The sequence below is a fragment of the Dipodomys spectabilis genome, unplaced genomic scaffold, assembly GCF_019054845.1.
Source record: "Dipodomys spectabilis isolate Male_0828 unplaced genomic scaffold, ASM1905484v1 ptg000782l, whole genome shotgun sequence".
Taxonomy (NCBI): Eukaryota; Metazoa; Chordata; class Mammalia; order Rodentia; family Heteromyidae; genus Dipodomys; species Dipodomys spectabilis.
Genome location: NW_024871459.1, coordinates 45,001 through 64,987, shown reverse-complemented (window position 1 = coordinate 64,987; position 19,987 = coordinate 45,001). Strand labels below are relative to the sequence as shown.

Genomic DNA, 19,987 nt, shown 5'->3' with positions numbered 1-19,987 from the left:
GTTGAAGGGGGCTGGTTGCTCCGTTATATGCATGCTAATGGGGCAAGTATGTTTTTCATTGTGGTTTACCTTCATATTTTTCGCGGTCTATATTATGCGAGTTATAGCAGTCCTAGGGAATTTGTTTGGTGTCTCGGAGTTGTAATCTTCCTATTAATGATTGTAACAGCTTTTATAGGATACGTACTACCTTGGGGTCAGATGAGCTTTTGGGGAGCTACAGTAATTACAAGCTTAGCTAGCGCCATACCTGTAGTAGGAGATACCATAGTGACTTGGCTTTGGGGGGGTTTCTCCGTGGACAATGCCACCTTAAATCGTTTTTTTAGTCTTCATCATTTACTCCCTTTTATTTTAGTAGGCGCCAGTCTTCTTCATCTGGCTGCATTGCATCAATATGGATCAAATAATCCATTGGGTGTACATTCAGATATGGATAAAATCGCTTTTTACCCTTATTTTTATGTAAAGGATCTAGTAGGTTGGGTAGCTTTTGCTATCTTTTTTTCCATTTGGATTTTTTATGCTCCTAATGTTTTGGGACATCCTGACAATTATATACCTGCTAATCCGATGTCCACCCCGCCTCATATTGTGCCGGAATGGTATTTCCTACCGATCTATGCCATTCTTCGTAGTATACCTGACAAATCAGGAGGTGTAGCCGCAATAGCATTAGTTTTTTATATGTCTGTTGGCTTTACCTTTTTTTAAAGGTATGTATGTGCGTAGTTCTTCTTTTCGCCCAATTTACCAAGGAATCTTTTGGTTGCTTTTGGCGGATTGCTTACTACTAGGTTGGATCGGATGTCAACCTGTGGAGGCACCGTTTGTGACTATTGGACAAATTTCTTCTTTGATTTTTTTCTTGTTCTTTGCCATAACGCCCATTCTAGGACGAATTGAAAAAGGAATTCCTAATTATTACATGGATGAGACTGATCACACCTAATCAGTGAAAAATTATGACACCAAGAATTGACAAGTGAGTATTACACCAAGAATTGACAAGCGGAGCGATCAGTGGGATCAAGCGAGCTATCATGCTTTTTCTGGTAAGGCTTGCTACGCTCATCTCTTCTTTCTTTTTTTTTTATCAAAACCGTCATTTCGTACGATACATCGGTGTAAACGATTTTTTTATAAGCTCGATAGCAGCGTCATTGCTCAGTGGATTTGTTGTTCTCTTTTCTCCTGATCTCAAAGTTCTGTAATCTACTGGATCTCCCTTTCTCTTTTGGTGGCATGAGCTTCTTCAGTGCCACAGCTCTATTCTCTTTTCTTGTTTAAGGATATGTAATAACCTTCCTATCCCATCCTTAGGAAGTCAGACATGCCATGCGCAAGACCAAGAAAGGAAGCGCTCAGTATGCGAAATGGTTATGGCCCTCTGCCTCTCTTAACTGGCCCAAGGGCGAACTCTGTTTTGTTTTCTAACTGAATGCCAAAGAAATGTATGAATATTGGTACGTACAGGACTGACTAGGGTAGAAGACTTTACGAAAGGTTAGCCCCTTTTATCTATCTGAGAAAGAAATGTGTAGCTAGGAGATAGACTATGCTACTCTTCACTTGGGTTGGCTCTATCTCTTGTCTTATGCCCGCTTTCTAATACCTAAGACCAGCAACCAGAGCAGAGGAATCTCTTAGTTACTCCGTCCAAAAGCCAGCGCTAATGCTCCCAAAGCACGAAAGAAAGAAAGAGAGCATTCTAACAGTAACCTTGAAAAGAAGATTCAGATTTGTAGCATCAACAATTTCATTGCCTCTCAACCACTTGCAAATGAGAATTGACCCATACATGTGAGACAAGCCGGCTTTGTAAGGTCTAGTTCAAGACAAACCCTGACCTATTTTCCCCTAGAGGATTCAGCAGATTTTGAATCCATTTTTATCGCACGACCTAGCTTGCTCCCAAGACGAAGCAAGATATGCTCCTTTCAATGTTATAGTGAAAGTACTCTGCTTATAAAAGCTATGAGGTTAGGATTGAGACTACGATCTCCATGCACACGACACTTGCTCTTTCTTGGCTTTTATGGTTGTCTTGTCTTTCTAGTGGACTGAGAGAGCGAGCTATAATCTAAAGAAAGAAGCAACTCGCATACTTCATGTCCGATCGACGAATGGATGCACAGAATCCACAGCTATTGAATCCGATTTTTGAAAGAAGGAAGAGGCATATGCCAAAGAAGAACGGTACTATAGGAGGAAGGAAGCCAGGGACACGTGCAGACGCTTTTTCTTACCGGAGAAGAGGATTTTCGGCATATGAGTCTTACTCGGACATGAAACAGAATCCGTTTTGTCCGTGAGTGGGAGCAAATCCGCACCTGAAAGCAGGAAAGATCCAATTCCATGTGTTGCGAAAGAATAAAGAATGGAAAGACGGAAAGCTACTCTTCTTACCGAATAACCCCTCACCTTGACTTCAAGCAGGATTGAATCAATCAAGGGGACTCAGCTGCACATTCATATGAGTAAGCTCCTTCTTTAAGTTAAGGCCCAAATGCCATGATCAGAAAAGGAAGTAGAATAAGGGAAGGTGCCAAGTCTTTTATCTCCTTTGGGAGTCTCTCGTCCTGGGACTTTTCTTGTCTGTCACTTGAATTAGGTTCGTTCCAGTAGCTTGCCATGGTTCCTTTGAGGAGGGGTGTTTACAAGGGTTTTGGAATGCAAGAATGTAGTGGTAGACGAGAGGGAACCCGAAAATGCCTTTTTGGGGCTAAAAACTCATACAAGAGGAAGAAGGGGTCTTTGCTGATTCCTCTCTTCAATGAAAGAATTTCCGAGATGAAATCTCTTTATCCCAAAGACGAATGGAATTTTTCGTCAGTCGTTAGAAGATCGTTCTTTTTGGGACGACAAAGAGATCGGGAGTGCTCACTTGAGGATCTCTCTAAAATGCTTTCCGCTTTGAAAAAAAAAAGGCGTCGCACCTCAGGTTGTGCAAAAATCTTTCAATATAGAATGAATAATGAAAAATGGAAATGAAAGCAATGCGAACCGAGACGCATAATCTTTACTCCCCAATCAATTCAACTACTTTCTTGGAGTAGTGATCTTGCGGCGACTGGTTAAATTTTCATATTTAGTAAGTGTTCATTGTTCAATTTGCGTCTAATGTTCGGCTTAGCTGAATAAGTCGAGATTTTCTATATATAATATAGAAAGTGAGGGGTCAGGAGAGAGAAGAGAGGGACGGAGGAAAGATTTTTTGTAGGACATTTATTGACGAAGGAGGAGCAGGAGGGGTCAGTCTTCTTTGAAGATCGAGGCGGCAGTTGAAATTGTAAAATTATGCCATTCGGAATCAGTCTTCTACAGAGGGAAAGCCTGTTACGAGTAAGTGGAGAGAAAAGATCTCCAGAGATTCTTATCTTATTCCATTCCAGTGGCTTGACTAGTAACCAATGGCGAAAACTCAAAAATCTATGGTTTCCCGGTAGAACCCTATTTCGCCCAAGTTGTTTTGAAACCGAAAAAAGAAGCAGTTTTTTCGCACAGCTTGCTCATAGTGCAGGTCCCACTTGTATATTTTATTTAGCCGAAGAAGCATCGGACAGGTTGGAGTTCTTACCTTCTTGGGACTCCATGGACCAAGATCTGCTTTCATTATATGGGCAATACCAATCTACTTTAGTGGATCATATGGATGTAGAAAAAGCCGGAGATTTTGATGAATTTGAAACATCTCTTTTCCTTTTCTATTTACCTAGTTCATATCTTTCTTTCGTGTGCTCCGGGAACTAATTCGATCTCTTCAAAAAAAGCTCGGGATACCACCTAAAAAACTGCGGCCAGAGAGTCAAATAGGTCGGGAAGAAAGAGTGATCTGTTGGGTTGGACGTCTTTCGATCTAAGAGTAGACGAAGAGCCGCGGATGAAAATGGGGAAGAAGCCCAGCCAGTCCAGGCTATTCCGCCAGAACCAGAACCCGATCTGGATTCTGTGAAGAAGACTATGAGGGAGAGGCTTATTGTGCATCGCCTGGGAAAAAGACATGCCACTTTTTCGGAACAAGAAATTGAACGAATAGTGGATCGTCAGGGCCAAATCGTCACGTCAATAGAATGTCTCAATTAGATTGAAATCCCTTCTGGGATCAAAACCGAAATCGATTGATACGAGACTATCTACGGCCCCCCCGCGGAGGGGGAATACACAATCTCCGTTTTGGAGGCCAAATTCAAAAATTTCTTTGGTGAAAATGCAATGAGCTCCTCTATATATAAGGAGCTTGTGCGGGCTCGAGAGTTTTTCCATATTGACGCGCCTTTTCGCGGTCCGTCAGGTTGAGAATCTGAGAAAGTTTCAACCTCTGGGTACCATCACTTCCACTGTTAGTGAGAACTCCGTTTTTTTGAGAAGTTCTTTGATTGCGTATTGAATATAGATCCATATTTTGATTGTTCCACTAGCGCAGACCAAATTCTCACATGTCCGTTTCGTTATTACAACCTTCTTTTTTGATGTCAAAGACCAGAAGCTATGCGCAAATTTTCATTGGATCTCGGTTGTTCTTAACAGCGATGGCTATTCATTTAAGTTTTCGGGTAGCACCACTAGATCTTCAACAAGGTGGAAATTCTCGCATTCTGTATGTACATGTTCCTGCGGCTCGGATGAGTATTTTTCTTTATATCGCTACGGCTATAAACACTTTCTTCTTCTTATTAACAAAACATCCTCTTTTTCTTCGCTCTTCCGGAACCGGTATAGAAATGGGTGCTTTGTTTACGTTGTTTACCTTAGTGAGCGGGGGGTTTCGGGGAAGACCTATGTGGGGCACCTTTTGGGTGTGGGATGCTCGTTTAACCTCTGTATTTATCTTGTTCCTTATTTACCTGGGTGCACTGTGTTTTCAAAAGCTTCCTGTCGAACCGGCTTCTATTTCAATCCGTGCTGGACCGATCGATATACCAATAATCAAGTCTTCAGTCAACTGGTGGAATACGTCGCATCAACCTGGGAGCATTAGTCGATCTGGTACATCAATACATGTTCCTATGCCCATTCCAATCTTGTCTAACTTTGCTAACTCCCCCTTCTCAACCCCTATCTTGTTTGTTCTGGAAACACGTCTTCTTATTCTATCTTTTCTCGAATCTCCTTTCACGGAAGAAATAGAAGCTCGAGAAGGAATACCAAAACCTAGTTCACTCGCGGATTCTTTTTGCGTCCATGGCTGAATGGTGAAAGCGCCCAACCTAATAAAGAAAGGAAAAAGGGGAAAATTTGTAGGTTCGATTCCTGCTGGATGCACTTGGAACGTTCAGTTCAATCGCTGCTCACGGAATTTATACAAAAAGCTCGCCCTTATAGCGGCAGGGGCACTTTACTCGCTCAACACTCGTTCAAAACATCCACTCGTTCTTCACTCGCTTGAGAAAGAAAAGGGAGTTGTTCTTTGTTGGCCGTATACGGAGTCCAGGGGTCCCCAATAGAAGAGTTCATTACTACCGCGAAAGGGAAAGTCAAAGAGGAAGAATGCGCGACTAGCTATCGAGAATATGAAGATAAAAGAAAGATATTCTTTGCCCTTCTTTCTTCACTCTCGTTCGTTAAGGCATTCCGTCAAGCAGCATGGGATGAAGGATTATGGTGCAAGAAAATTTTCGGCATAAGGCTGTGAACTGCAAATAACGTATATAATTAAATCAAGGATGGAGAGTGAATGCTAGTCTTTTTAGCTAGCTTTGACACCCGATTCTATAAAGCCCATCTCTTGCTTCAGACGAGTGGGGAGAAAGAAAAGAAGACTGATTGACTTTTTGTTATTTCTTATATATACCAAGTCAAAGGATTCTCAACAGCAGATATAGCATGGGAAGGGGATAGATTCACTATAGCAAATAGGCTCAATGGCACATCTTCTTTAATAGCAACTGCACTTCTACGCAGGCATCAGGAAAGGTGCGAAGCCTAAGGAAAGTCACTTCATACCTTAACAACAAGGTGACGGCTTTCGGACAAATGACATAGAATAAGATGGCATCGAAGAGAGAAGGACTGTAAATTAGTATAAGGCATATGCCAAAAAAGGGCCTTGGGAGGGCTCATTTCCACCGATTCATTCAATAAGATGCTTTCGTCTCTATTTCTTTACTCCCAGGCAGAAGCAAAGTGAAATCAAAGTCTTTCAATATAGTTTTGGCTTCTACCACTCCTTCCTTAGCGGCCTTTGGTCGCCTATTCTTCCTTCCTTTACATATATGCTCCCTCTTTAGGGAGAAGTGAATCGAATAATTCCTTACTCTTCTATCAGATCTCATTGTTGGATAATTTTCTCACTACCCTTCCCCGGAAAAAATCCCAAAAGCCTGTCTCTCTCTACAATGAGTGACGTGCCGATATTGCCTACTCAGTCCCCGTTAGAGAGAGTGGATCCTCATCCTTGGTAAGGCTACGGTAAGGTAGAAAGCACTTTTATCTTTGAACGTAGATAAAGAACGGAATTCGTTAAGCAAAAAGGAAAGGTTGCAGCTTCTTGTCGCATCTCGGTTATTCTCGGAAACTCGTTCCACTCGCTCTGTATGCCTTCTATCTGACTATCGCATATCTGCTGCTACCTCCTTCTCTATGTCAGACAAAGGAATCTCAGAATATACCTTCGGAATGCTTGAGACTGTCCTTTCTCTCTTTCTATGTCCAACTTCCGGTCACTTGCGTCTCGGAGAAAGAATACAGTAGAGCTGGCCTCCGGCACTTCTGACTTTCTCCTTTTTGTCTCTCTCTTTATTCGATGATTTGCTTTCAGTTGGTTTATCGTATAGTTGATAACGTCTGTATGACGGAGCGATCTGTTCATCCAAGACGAAAGATCTTAAGAGAAGAAAGCGCCTAACGAAGTGGTAGAAGCAGGCTTCAGTAGGAACAAGTAGGATTGGGAGTGGTTATCCTGAGATAGGATGCCCGAAGCAGTACCGTTAGCCTGATGTTATGGTCTGAAGGCAACAAGACAAGCCCGATTCGCCTCGCTTTGTTTCATGACAGGGTTGGATCTCTGGAATGGTATGCCATGAAGCTGCTTTGGCATTGGCATAAGGTAGGTCTTTCTTAGCGGGCTGTTCTGCTCTACTTTGCTCTGCTGTGGTGTCTGGTTGCGACGCGCCCGGGAACTAAGTGTCGGTATCGGTTTTTGAGCCTGATGATTGGGTTGGGGAACGTCTTCTGGGCTCTTTTTCTTTTCATAAATGTCTTTGCTGCAATATCTTTAGCACCCTACCGTCGTGACCCGAACACGCCCAACGAGAAGGGCGAACGCGTTTAGGTCCTTGGAATTCAAATGAAAGTGATAGGTTGGGTTTGTGTGTAGTGAGATGGCACATACTCTGAAGACGCAGCCTCAGCCCCAGAATGGGTATCCCCCCATCCAAATCGCCTTAGCATGACGCATCTCTATCTGCATTCCTTCCCATAGGCAGACGCATCAGAATCTCCATCTGAATCCCATTCACATCGTGCAAAGCCAAATCTTCAGTCTCAGCCAAACCGACATACCTTCTTTCTACCAAACTAATAGTTCCCGACCCAACAACTCTTATTTTTCCCGAAGCTGAACCATAAAAGGAAGCATATGAAAAAAAAGATAGGATTAGTATATAGAAGCATTCGTAGCTGACCCGGTAGGACTCAGTTCCTGGGAAGGAAGAAACTTGTTGGCTGAATATCAGCCTTTTTTTTTCCTTGAAAGGAAGGGGCTTTTTCATTAAAAAATGACACATTGGGGATATAGGTCATCCGAATACGTTGACTCACCTACCGAATCCTGCGCTCTTTCATCCGCCATATTATATGAAGAATAATTTTCCGCATCAAAAGCAGCAGCGGCGTCAGCCTCATCCGTACCTTTAGAAGAGTTTCCATTTTCCGAATCTAAAGATACAGACGAAGCCTACGAAGACCCTGAATCTCCGGATCCAGGGCAATGGACGGGTTTGAGTGGGGACAGCCAAGTGCTTCAAACTCCGGCCGTGGATAGCTAGATAACACCCACCAATTCCATTGCATTGCTACCAGCCCTATAGTGAGTTCCTTTTCCCGGATAGGCTGTCGGTCTAACATAGCTATCGCCTAGCTAGCGACCGAAGTAAGGAAAGAATGAAGGAGTGTTACGACTCAAAATGGGCAGGACATCCGGGAGCTCACAGAACTTTGGCCTTAGTGGGGGATAGCTACTACACTACTGGCCAAAATTTCGGGATGATGTGGAGTCATATGTGCTGTCTTGTTTGCCAACAAGACGACGATTGAGCAAAAGCAACCTGTAGGGCTGTTAGAGCCCCTTCCTATTCAAGAGAGGCCTTGGGACAGTGTCTCAACGGACTTAATTACGTCTTTGCCAAAGTCCGAGAGGTATGGCACTTTTCTTGTGGTGGTTGACAGGTTTACCAAGTATGCTACTTTCATTCCTGTCTCGACGGATTAGCTGAAGAAGTGGCGATTTGAAGAGGCGGGCACTGAGACATAAAAATCAACATATGAATCGGGATCCTTATAGTATAGTAGTGCGGAGGGTTTTGTTTCCAGATTCTGTTCCATTTGAAAGGTATCTGGTCTTTCCTTTTCTCTTTCAGGCAAGGCTCGACTTTTTGAAGAGCAAGCACAAGAAGCTGCTGCTAAGACCGTAGAACCAAGCCTGGCAGGGCGCACCAAAGAACTGTTACTTTATAAGAGCAACCAGATAAGAACCCAGAGCCCGTTCAGTCTGAAAATCTTGTTTTTGAGAAGCCAAGTAAGAAACAACCACCTCAACCCCCTTGTACATCACTGTGCACATAGACGGTTGCCCAGTTTCAAGAGTACTTGTGGATAACGGTGCTGCCCTAAATGTGATGCCCATCACCATGCTACCGTTTTTCCTGGGTTCGACTCCCGGCCTTACATCTCTTTCTCTTGGTAAAAAAAAAAGCATTAAACAAGGAAAAAATCTTATTCTAAAATCGATATGTGCCTGCTACTGCAGCAGCGTCAGAGAATGGCCTAAAAGCTGCCCTTTCCGCTGATATCCCTTGCTTTCGTAACCGGTGTGAGAGTTAGAAAGCGTCCTTCATGCGTAAGCGCTGTCAAAGTCAGAGTTGTGGGTCTTTGTTGGTGAATGCTTATCCCTTGTTAGCCCTTTATACGGGTATGAGCTTCTGATGGAGCCCTGCCTCCAACATCGCTTATTCTGCCTTGCCTCTCTCTCTATAACAGTGAATTTCTTCTTCTTTGCTTTGTGGTTCCTCATCGCCGGCATCCGGCTGGTTCATAGCGGTATTCTTTCCGCCCCCAACAGACATAGGGGGACTCTCCATTGCAGAGAGAAAAAAAGAAAGAATCAACGTTAAGCCAAAATAGGGTTTCCCATTCAGTAAATCAACAGCATTCAAAAATATAACAAAACTCAAATAGCAAATTCCCCTGCGAACAAATCGAAAAAATAATTTTTTAATGAAAAAGAGCATTCTTTCTCTTTTCTTTCTACTTTTCCCCCCCTTTTTTGACTATATGAAATATATGAAATCCACACTTTGACACCTGAGATTCCGTAACGAGTAGATACTTCCGCAGGAGCATAATCTATTTTCTGGTTAAAAACATTACGAGATGTTTTTCCATAGTTTCCGCATTCAGTTCTAGCTATTTTTGCGCCTTTTGATCGACCTGAACAACATATACGGATCCCCTCCACCCCTTTTTTCATTACTAATGGAATATCCTTCACTATTTTACTAAAAATGGAACGAAATGATCTTCTTTTCTTTCTCAGTTGAAAAGAGATGTCTTGAGCAATCGGGGAAGCACTTTGATAAACAGATTGAATCTTGACTGACTCAATTAAGGTATTAGTGTTTGTTCTATTAGACAACAAAGATCGCATTTTTTTCATTTCGTTCAAATAAGAGTTGTACCTGTACGCAATTCTTCTGTTTCTCAGTATGATCTCTATCATCATCTCTATTCCCTTTATTAATTCTCCTATCCCACCTAGGTCTAACAATTTCTCTATCAATTCCCTGACTTTCTCTTTACCCATAAACTTCCAACATTTTTTCCTTAATTTACCTAAGACTTGTTCCCGAGCATCCTCAAAAAGAAGGTTCTTATATATCCCAACCCCATCCCTTGGAAAGAAAAAGGTAGCACCGAAGAAAGGAAAGAGCGAGAGGGTGTTTTTTGTTGTTCCCGCGAAGCGAAGATCATTCGCTTGGCGAATGAAGTGAGTCAACCTATTTTTCTTTTTGGCTTCGGCCAAACACTTTTTCTCGCTGGTCGAGCTTTCTACAAAAAAAGCGATGCGAGAACGTATTCTCTTATCTAAGCTTATTCCTTGTGCATTCGCTCCCCCCATCGTAGATGGTTCAGCCACACCCCGTGCCACGAAATGATTGAGAACTCCGACGGGGTCGAAATGAATTTGGTTCTTTGTATTCAAAAAAATATTGCATGACCGAAAAATTCAAAGAGAAGCGCACTGCAGGGAGGATCCTTTTAAGTAGATGACTCGTCGGGCCGTTGGAGCGGGACTTCTTTTGGAAAAAGAACTTGAAAAACGAAGTTTTTCTGCAGGAATTGTCATTTTCTTTCAGGAACGCTATGTCATTTACAACCCCGGCGTATTTCGGATGCTTGAAGGCCCCGCTGACCCGAACTGAATTAGAAAGATTCTTCTTTATCGATCGTGATCGCTCATGGTATCCATAGCATTGCTTCTTTTTCGGCCAAATCCTTATTTCGTTTTCCTTCTCCTTTCCGGATCTGGTTTTTTTGCGTCGTTTCAGTCGTCGTGGTCTTCGGGAAGAAATAAATTAATGAATGTTATTTTGGGAAAATGTAGAATAATACACCTACCGAGACGAAAGCCAAAGGTGAGTCTCGTAGGTGGACGTATCGAACCGAAATAAGATCTCAGATTGACATCTTGATACACGGATTTACCATAATAATAAATAGAGTCAATGGTGACTCCGCCGTGGAAAAAGCCGCTTCTTTCTTGCTTGATAGGGTTCCATTCACCAACGCAGACAACAAGTGCTCTCCGAACCGTGCTGGATAGTCACCCATCACACGGCTCTTACTCAAACCCAACTTGTGGTGGATTACGGGAGAGAAAATAAAAGCGCTTGATCTTTTGCCCCATACTTTGAGCCTCCCCGCCGATCAAGCAGCGACGCTGCTCGTGATAGGCTTAGCTTTAAGCCGCTATCGTTCGGTTCGGGTAAGTAAAGTCCCTTCGGTCGGTTCGCTCAGGTGGTCAACTCAATTATTCTTATTCAACCGAGTTGAAGCTAGCAACATGTCGATTACACACCCGGAGGTTGGTAAAAACTGAGGGACAATGCCCCCTAACCTAAGTGGGCCTACCAGTAAAGCAACTGGTACTTGATCGGGCGGGGGGGGGGCGGTTTGGTTTCGTACAACGCCCTCTTACGGTAAAGCCAATGCACCAGCCAGTGTGATGGCGAACACGCTGTGCTGTAAGCTAAGCCTAAACGTCAATCAATCAAACGTCAGCGCTAACGAGCAAGAAAAAAGGCCCTTACTATAAGGCTAACGCGCCTTTACTAATATAATAGAAAGTCAAGGCTCCATTTTAGATAGGTTTTCGTTCTTAATCAAGATAGGTCAGGGGCGCGTCGGAACGGTCGGTGGCTTCTGTTTCTCATCCGAGAGTCTAATCTCTTTGTACTGCTTTTTTTCTTTAAAAAAAGAAAGAAGGGGTCTTTTTAGGCTCCTTCCCTTCCACTGCATAGCCGCGTGCTTTGTACTATAAGCCCTCTGTCCCACGCATCTAACCAGCTCGCGTGGTTCACCGGTTCCACCAAAAACTCTCATTTGTTGAAGCGGAGTATAGTGCGCTTTAGGCGCGAGCGAGAAACGTCTTTTCTTTCGTTTCGGTTTATTCACAGATCTGAAACTTAGAACTTGTTTTATTATTGAGAAAAAGGTCGGCGGCGTTCTTGAAAAAAAGTCTATCCGAACCGAAGACGCACTTTTTAGATCAGGCTAGGCCTCTCCAGCTGAGCTGGGCACCGGGGCCCTGGATGCGCTAGCGATCGGTACATAGGGGGATGGTTGCCCGGGTTTCTCGGCCTGGTATCCTGCACCTCGCGTTCATGATATCTACATTCAACTGTGCTCCGGAGACACGGTCGAAGCACGCCCGCCCAATGTGCTTCTTTCACGACATGCTCTGGTCCTGCGTGTATTCCTGTGGTCTTAACGCCTTAGAAGAAGTCGTGTCCGTCCCGGACATCTGCAACGTCCTCACATCCTTTTTTTAATAAAGGACAAAGTGAAGGAAAAGACTGACCCATTCGGTGACTTTCGCGGTCGCCCTCACTGAACCGACTTGAATCTGAACTACGATTAAGATCCAATCTTACCGAAATCGGATTTCCTTTTTGCGCCATATGTGCTTAGAACCGCTTCGACCCTCTTTTTTCCTTTTTTTCTTTAAGCATTTCGCTCCTATTCCTACTGCCCCCTCTTGTATGTATGAGTTTTTAGTATGAGTTTTTTTCCCCAACCAACCCCACCCCAAAAAAAACGGCATTTTCGGGGACTAGCCGTCTTTTTAAAGTCGACGCCCGAAGAACGCTCGACCGAAGGAAATCACATCACAAGGTTTATCTTCTGTGATTTCCTTCCAAAAGTATATCATACCTTTGGATTGCTCTAATAACCCGGCGATAGGGAACGCTTTCTCGGGTTCCGCGTTCCCTTATCTGAGTCACGTAGGACTCGTAGGTTGTTGGAGCTAAGAGGCGCCCGTGCGGGCTGTGAATATACCCCCTTATTTCTCGAAATCGAGAAATAATAGAATCGGGAGTATATCCATCGTCCACCAAAGCCGCTTCTACCTGACGTTCAACTATTAGTTGTGCGTCAAGTATTGCCACCATTCTTTCTAGTTCCCTATTCCCCCCGAAATTCCCCCAATTAAGGAAACAATACCTTCTATAAAGAAGGATACTTCTTTCCGCATCCTCGATAAGAGGATGGGGTAATTGGGGAATTACCACCACCGGTTGAGGTACCGGCGCTGCTTCGGGTGGAACAACCGGTCCCGGCAATTGCACGGGACTCTGTGGGGGAGAGAAAGCGTTGAAAGAATCGCAATGGGCAATTTGAGCGCACCCTAGCCGCCCAACGTACCCTATCACAAGGGTAAAGAGCTCCTTGTATTTTGGCTCGTTAGCCCTCACCCAAGTACCGCCGGGTTGGGGGCTTAATTGATTGGCTACCCGAGAAGCATAATCTTTTTTCGCCACCGATTCTATTACGATAGGCATAAAGGCATGATTCGTTCCACAAATCTCACTGCACTGACCATAGTAAACTCCTTCTCGTTGTACCAAAATAGAGATCTGATTTAAACGACCAGGTACAGCATCACATTTGACACCTAAGGAAGGTACAGCCCAACTATGAGGTACATCAGCAGATGTTACAATAATACGTAGATGAGTTTTAGCTGGTACAACCACTCTATTGTCCACTTCTAATAAACGTGATTGACCCAATTCTAGATCATCTTCTGGAATCGTATAACTGTCAAAAGTGAGTGACTGTTCATCGGAACTGTTATAGTCTGAATACTCATAAGTCCGATACCATTGATGTCCAATAGCTTTGATAGTAATGGCTGGATCTACTACTACCTCGTCCATTGAGTATAAGAGAGCAAATGATGGTATAGCAATGAACATAAGGATGATAGACGGAAAGATGGTCCGAAGAATTTCGATAGTAGTTCCATGAACAATCCTTTGTGGGATTGGATTTTTTTGATAGTGGAAATGCCATAACGCGCGTACCAAGATCCATAATACGAAAACCAAAATCAGAATAAGGAAGAAAAAGATATCGTGATGTAAGTCGATGATTCCTTGCATCATAGGTGTTGCTGCATCTTGAGATCCTAATTGCCATGGTTCTGCTGCATCACAAGGAGAGATTGTGAGGAAGAACCCTTTGCGAAAAAGAGCATTCATTTCTTTTGCATTGATAAAAAATTCTTACCTACAGAAAGAGAGTCCTTCCTGTACAATTTGAAAAAAACAAAAGAAAATGAAATTGAGTTCTTGCTCAAAAAAATCATGGGAAAAAGAAAGGGGACAGTAACTCGCCCCTAACCAGCGGCCATTGAGACTAACAACCAGAAACGTCGTTGTGGTGTGACTGCTGCGTGTATCAAACTCCACATTTTAGTAATCATTATATACGCAAATTCGGGTTCACTCGTACTCCTTTCCGGTATTAGATAGAGCGAAGAGTAGGGTTCTCTATTCATATACCTCTCCCAATATCGTGAACCCTACCCGCGAGAAAGGATTCTATGGCAGAAACGCAAGGAAATTCCAGGATTAGGTAAGAGTCCGTACACGAGGAAAAGATATTCGTCTCACTCTATTTCACTACTGAGAATATGGCATTCGAGCTTGCCTGAAGGATTGCATCTGCTGGCTTGGAAACTCACTTATAGAATCTTGACCGTCAACTCATGAGACATACATTTTTTTTTAGGACACCCCAGGAAGAACAACCAGGAAAGACAGAAAGATAGCCTACTTGAAGCTAAGTCCTTCGGCCATAAGAACCTGAAAGATAGGCAGATGCCGAAGAGCCGGGGCAAAGACCCTCTTTATTGGCTAGCGGGGCATGCCCTTCTGGCGTGAGTGTGCTGTCGACTATTGATATGGATTCTCTCTGACCGTCATTCGATAAAGAAAGAAGATCCGATGGACTTTATGATCATAATCATAAGATTATGTAGGAGAGATGGCCGAGTGGTTTAAGGCGTAGCATTGGAACTGCTATGTAGGCTTTTGTTTACCGAGGGTTCGAATCCCTCTCTTTCCGTACCTCTACCTAATTCACTAACCTTATCGACCGCAATCTATCAAATACCAATCAGACATTGATCTGTTTGGCTCTGTCTTTTGTTTTTTTTCTACTTCAACAAACACCTTTGTTTTCAAGCCAGGAACAATGACAGTGACTCTTTATTCTTTGGCGGCTTTCGTTGGTTTACTCTCTATAGCTATAGGTGACTCCATAAATGCTACCTTGAAAGTTGACGTGGAAAGGGACGAAGTTTTTCGACTGAAAGGAGAGGGATGAAGTAGGCGGCACTTCCCGACTTCCTTCATACAGGGGAAGTTCTCCTATCCTCGAGGAACTTTCGCGTCAATAAGGAGCAGACGTTCTCGCTTCCTTCTTTCTTCGCCTCAAAGGTCTGCTTTATATTCTATATAAACTTTTTCGAAACGAAATGCTTTACTGTACTTCATGTCAAATAGCTGTTAGCCTTACTTCATCCGCTGGAATAAGACTTAGAAAAGGAACTGAACCGAGCTCACTGCCTTGGCTCTGCCTACTGTCTAAAACAGGAGAATAGGGAATCATCTTCTCTAAAGCAACGCGCCCATGGTGTGAGTAAGCTTGGCATGCACCGACCGAGACTGCATTCCTACCATTAGCATTCCCTCTTCACTTCCCGTTGTGAAAAAAGTCTCATTTTTCCATCTTTTTTGGCTTAATCTGCTAACAGATAATAAAGAGCAAGAAAGATTTTCAACCAAGCACGTAAGGGTTCAGAAGCGGCTGAACAGCCGATAACTGGGCTTAACGAGGCCACTGAAAGGTCCTTTCACCCCGTTGATTCCATCTAAATAAAAGTAAAAGGCCAACTAGCTGCCTCATCTCTTTCTGTAAAATGAGCTCGCCTAAGGCTTAGCGAAATGCTTCAGTTCACTGATGTCTGATAGACGCTTATATCAAATATAAAGGAGAGCGTGATGTGCTCTTCCTTCCTGCTTTATGAGAGATGAAAGATAGGCCTGAACTTCAGCAATATAAACTTCCACTTTCCTGCTCATATTTATTTAAAGAAGAATTTCTTCGTCATGCTTTCACCTACTGCCCTTACTCGATCCAGAAATGAGGCAAGCGAAGTTTGTCCAGCGATATGCCGCAGGCTAGGATTAAGGTTGGAAAGGAGATCTTTGTCCCGGAATAAAAGAAGTAGCATTTCCTTTCCGCCTACTACCTATCTATCACAGGGGAACCTCACTCTATCTGTTGTTGGACTTGCTGGTGAGATAGGAATTGGTAACAATCTTTCTATTATTTCAATGCTCTGGGGATTCGAGCACTAAAGCAAGGAGAAGGAAAGTAGGTGCGCTAAGGGAAGGCACTTTCACGAGGTAAACTAATTGTATGGGCTCTCTCATGCTTTTTAAAGCTTCAGTCAACCTCCTTTGCCAGGCTATTTTTGATACAATAGACGCATTGTTTATGGCTTATAGAGCTGTTGATGGATCGGATTCCAACCCTACACGCATACTCTATTATTGATCCCGACAGGGTTTATTTAGAGGCAGATGAAGAATCGAGCAATGTCATGCGTACAGAATTTTCACTGTGGGAACCCTTTGGGCTGCACTGTGAGATGAAAAAGATGAAAAATTGGAGAGCGGAAAATGCAAGTTCTAGTAGGAGACATTTACATTTTTCTGTATCGGGAAGGATTTACCATAATGAAAACTAAATCCATATGACATGCATTTGGAAAGTATGAAGTAACTCCTTCCTTTCACCATGAACGGACTCTTTGCCTTGAGGCAATAAGTTCCTTGTAAAACTAATGACCACTTCGAGAAGAACCTTTTTGAAATCTAATGCCACATCTGACTTAAGAGCTCCTTCTTCCTTTCTTTCTTTTTTGCGAAAGGAATCGGACGCATAGACGGAAAGAGATTAACGATTTCACATAGAACCACAAACAAAGAATAAGAGAAGGATTGCGAACCTTCACCAAAGCAGACAAACCCGAACCCAAGGCGGACCCCGAGAAAGACTTAAACGGAATAATCGAAAGAAAAGTCCAATACTTAAAGAAAACCGGAAAAATGAGACAGGAGAAAAAAACGTTCTCAAAGGCTGGCTGAAAAATGCGCTGCGAACGATCGTTTTGATGCAGTTTAGGTCACACACCACACACACAAGAAATTTGAGCAGCGACTCAATAAGTGCGCAACAAGTCTCTGTGTTAGGTTACACTTCCTCTTTTCATGACAGGACTTCATCGATTACAGAACTTCAAGCCGAAAAGCCCGCGATCCACTACACTATAAGGGGACAGTTGTTGTTCTCATCCACGTCGTGAGTAATGCGCAGTAGCAACTGCGTCTTGCATAGATGCAGAGAATATCTGTCTTGTTTGCCGCTCTGAAAGTTTTCAAGTCTCGCTCCTTCTTTAGGTTTGGTACCAGGCGGTGTGCCGATCTTTCTTGTATTTTTGTTCGCCTTCCCGTTATGAGAAAAAAGAGAGAGAAAGACGGGAATCCTCTCACTCTAAAGAAGAAAAACGTTCGTTACAAGCTCGATATGAGGCCTTTCCGATCGTTTGAGAGTTCTCGCATGACGATGAGTGGTTCCCTTCCCAGTTTCCCCAGTCGGGTCTCTGACGAGGTCGTTGCCTCACGCGGTTTAACGTTTGGGTGATATACGTCTTGTTTGTCTGGTATGGCAGTAGTTGTGCGCATTGAGTAAGGTCGTGAAGTCCGTTGGTTGGCGTGACTTCCTACGGTTCTTTTCGATTGAGACGCTCTTAAGCGTATCAGTAAGTCGACTAACTCTGACTCTTAAGGGTAGTAGTAAGCAACTACCTCTTAAGTCCTGCTTATGGAGCTTGAGGGTATATTCTTTCCGCTTAAGCAACTAAACAAACCCGCGCGTGCGCACGTGTTTTCACGCCGCCACGGGCTTACTCCCTATAATCTTTTCTTTCCTTGCCCCTACTCTGCATCCTGGATGAGCATCAAGACGGACCTGCTTCCATAGTGCAATTACGGGTAGGCTGCGGGGCTTTGGATTTCGGCCCCTTTACGAGACAGAATTTCCTAACCGATACGTCGCAGCTTCTGGACTAGGCGTTGTCGGCTGCCCTCCACGTTCTAACAACGAAATCCTATTGCTCGTGCGCATCTATGAGCTTTTTAATTATATAGATTCCTACGACTTCCCACTCTCTGCCCTGCCTCCAAAGCTGACGCCTGTCGCTCTTAATTAATAAAGGCTTCTGGTAGTCGGGATCATCTGCAATCACTCTTTCCTTCCTATCTGCAGGTGGTAGTAAAAGACTTTCATTTCAAGCCCCCGATCGACGAGGATGTTTTTATACCCTGCCGATGAACGCAGTAACTTTCTCTTTCTGGTGAAATAGAGCGTATGCTTTTTCCAAGATATTTATCCTCAGGTCTTCTTCCCGAACCACGGGTTTCCCGCTCATTGTTGGAACGTCAATCATCATTCACCAAGCTTTTTTGCCCCTCTGAAAATAAATAAATAAAGATCGGATTCCAGGGTAGATGAAAGGTATACCTTTTGGTATCCCAATAGCGTAGAAAGTACTACTTCCGCCTTACCTGGAGTTGAAGTTACCGTTGTAGGCCTTTGAGTTCCAGTCTCAGTAGTGGTCTTCCCAGGGGGAGGCGTCATGTCCTTAGCACTCAAAAGAGGGTAATAATCTAAAAAGTTATGTTTACACTCTCTATTCTGCTAAGGAAGACTGACGTTATAGTCTAATAAAACGGGAAGCGTCAACGATGAATTATGCAGGGTCATATGCTTATGTTAGTACACCTGAAAGGTTCCTCTTCAATAGCTTTAGAGACGTCACTAATAAGGGAGAGAAACGCTCTCACTTCTGTACTTCGACTTCATTGCCTAAGGGCTTTGACGGAAGAGAAAAGCAGTCTATGTTGGTTACACGAGAAGTTAGTTTTTGTATACCATCATTCTGTCGCCTCACAAACTCCCTTTCAGGGTCAATACCAAGAGAATAAGAATGATAGGTCAGTGCCCTTCTCTTTTTAGCCTTTTCAGAAAAGAAGTATTAAGCTGTCTTTGCGAGTTTCAGTCCTTCTTTTTTGCTTCGAGTTCGAGTAATCCAAAGAAAGCGCCTGCCTGATAGTAGGATTATGGAGAGCGAGCCAGTAAGAATTATAAAGTATGGCCGTCCCCTATTAGGTTGTACTATTAAACCTAAATTGGGGTTATCCGCTAAGAATTACGGTAGAGCAGTTTATGAATGTCTGCGCGGTGGCCTTGATTTTACCAAAAATGATGAGAACGTGAACTCCCAACCATTTATGCGATGGAGGGATCGATTCTTATTTTGTGCCGAAGCCATTTATAAAGCACAGGCTGAAACAGGTGAAATCAAAGGTCATTATTTGAATGCAACTGCGGGTACATGCGAAGAAATGATGAAAAGGGCTGTATTTGCCAGAGAATTAGGAGTTCCTATCGTAATGCATGACTACTTAACAGGGGGATTCACTGCAAATACTAGCTTGGCTCATTATTGTCGAGATAATGGGTTACTTCTTCACATCCACCGCGCAATGCATGCAGTTATTGATAGACAAAAGAATCATGGTATACACTTTCGTGTACTAGCTAAAGCGTTACGTATGTCTGGTGGGGATCATATTCACTCTGGGACCGTAGTAGGTAAACTTGAGGGGGAACGAGAGATTACTTTAGGTTTTGTTGATTTACTGCGTGATGATTTTGTTGAAAAAGATCGAAGCCGCGGTATTTATTTCACTCAAGATTGGGTCTCTCTACCGGGTGTTCTGCCTGTGGCTTCCGGGGGTATTCACGTTTGGCATATGCCTGCTCTGACCGAGATCTTTGGAGATGATTCCGTACTACAATTCGGTGGAGGAACTTTAGGGCATCCTTGGGGAAATGCACCTGGTGCTGTAGCTAATCGAGTTGCTCTAGAAGCATGTGTACAAGCTCGTAATGAGGGACGTGATCTTGCTCGTGAGGGTAATGAAATTCTTCGTGAGGCTGGCAAATGGAGTCCGGAATTAGCTGCTGCTTGCGAAGTATGGAAGGAAATTCAATTTGAATTTGAAGCAATGGATACCTTGGATAAAGCGTAATTCATTAATTCACCCTTCCTCTCTTAATTGAATTCGAA

The 19,987-nt window shown here is 43.4% G+C and overlaps 3 protein-coding genes and 1 non-coding gene across 4 annotated transcripts; 2 read left to right on the top strand and 2 right to left on the bottom strand.

The window, feature by feature from the left end:
• Positions 1–4,963: 4,963 nt before the first annotated feature.
• On the bottom strand, positions 4,964–12,890 carry LOC122102259 (ribosomal protein S3, mitochondrial-like). Its single transcript, XM_042672874.1, is given in 8 exon segments — positions 4,964–5,210; positions 6,612–6,803; positions 7,766–7,878; positions 9,515–10,408; positions 10,461–10,780; positions 10,783–10,832; positions 11,417–11,473; positions 12,652–12,890. Coding segments are annotated over 8 exon segments (2,112 nt in total).
• A 113-nt stretch (positions 12,891–13,003) lies between these two features.
• Positions 13,004–13,982, bottom strand: LOC122102258 (cytochrome c oxidase subunit 2). The gene is made up of 2 exons (XM_042672873.1): positions 13,144–13,982; positions 13,004–13,073 (listed from the first exon to the last, which is right to left on the bottom strand). Exons 1-2 carry the CDS (start codon positions 13,980–13,982, stop codon positions 13,004–13,006), a joined length of 909 nt encoding a protein of 302 aa, XP_042528807.1.
• Positions 13,983–14,763: 781 nt separating this feature from the next.
• On the top strand, positions 14,764–14,850 carry Trnas-gga. Its single transcript has one exon. It is a non-coding gene; the product is annotated as a tRNA-Ser (tRNA).
• Positions 14,851–18,974: 4,124 nt separating this feature from the next.
• LOC122102257 (ribulose bisphosphate carboxylase large chain-like) lies at positions 18,975–19,949 on the top strand. Its single transcript, XM_042672871.1, has one exon. The coding sequence runs from the start codon at positions 18,975–18,977 to the stop codon at positions 19,947–19,949; it is 975 nt and encodes a 324-aa protein (XP_042528805.1).
• Positions 19,950–19,987: the final 38 nt, after the last annotated feature.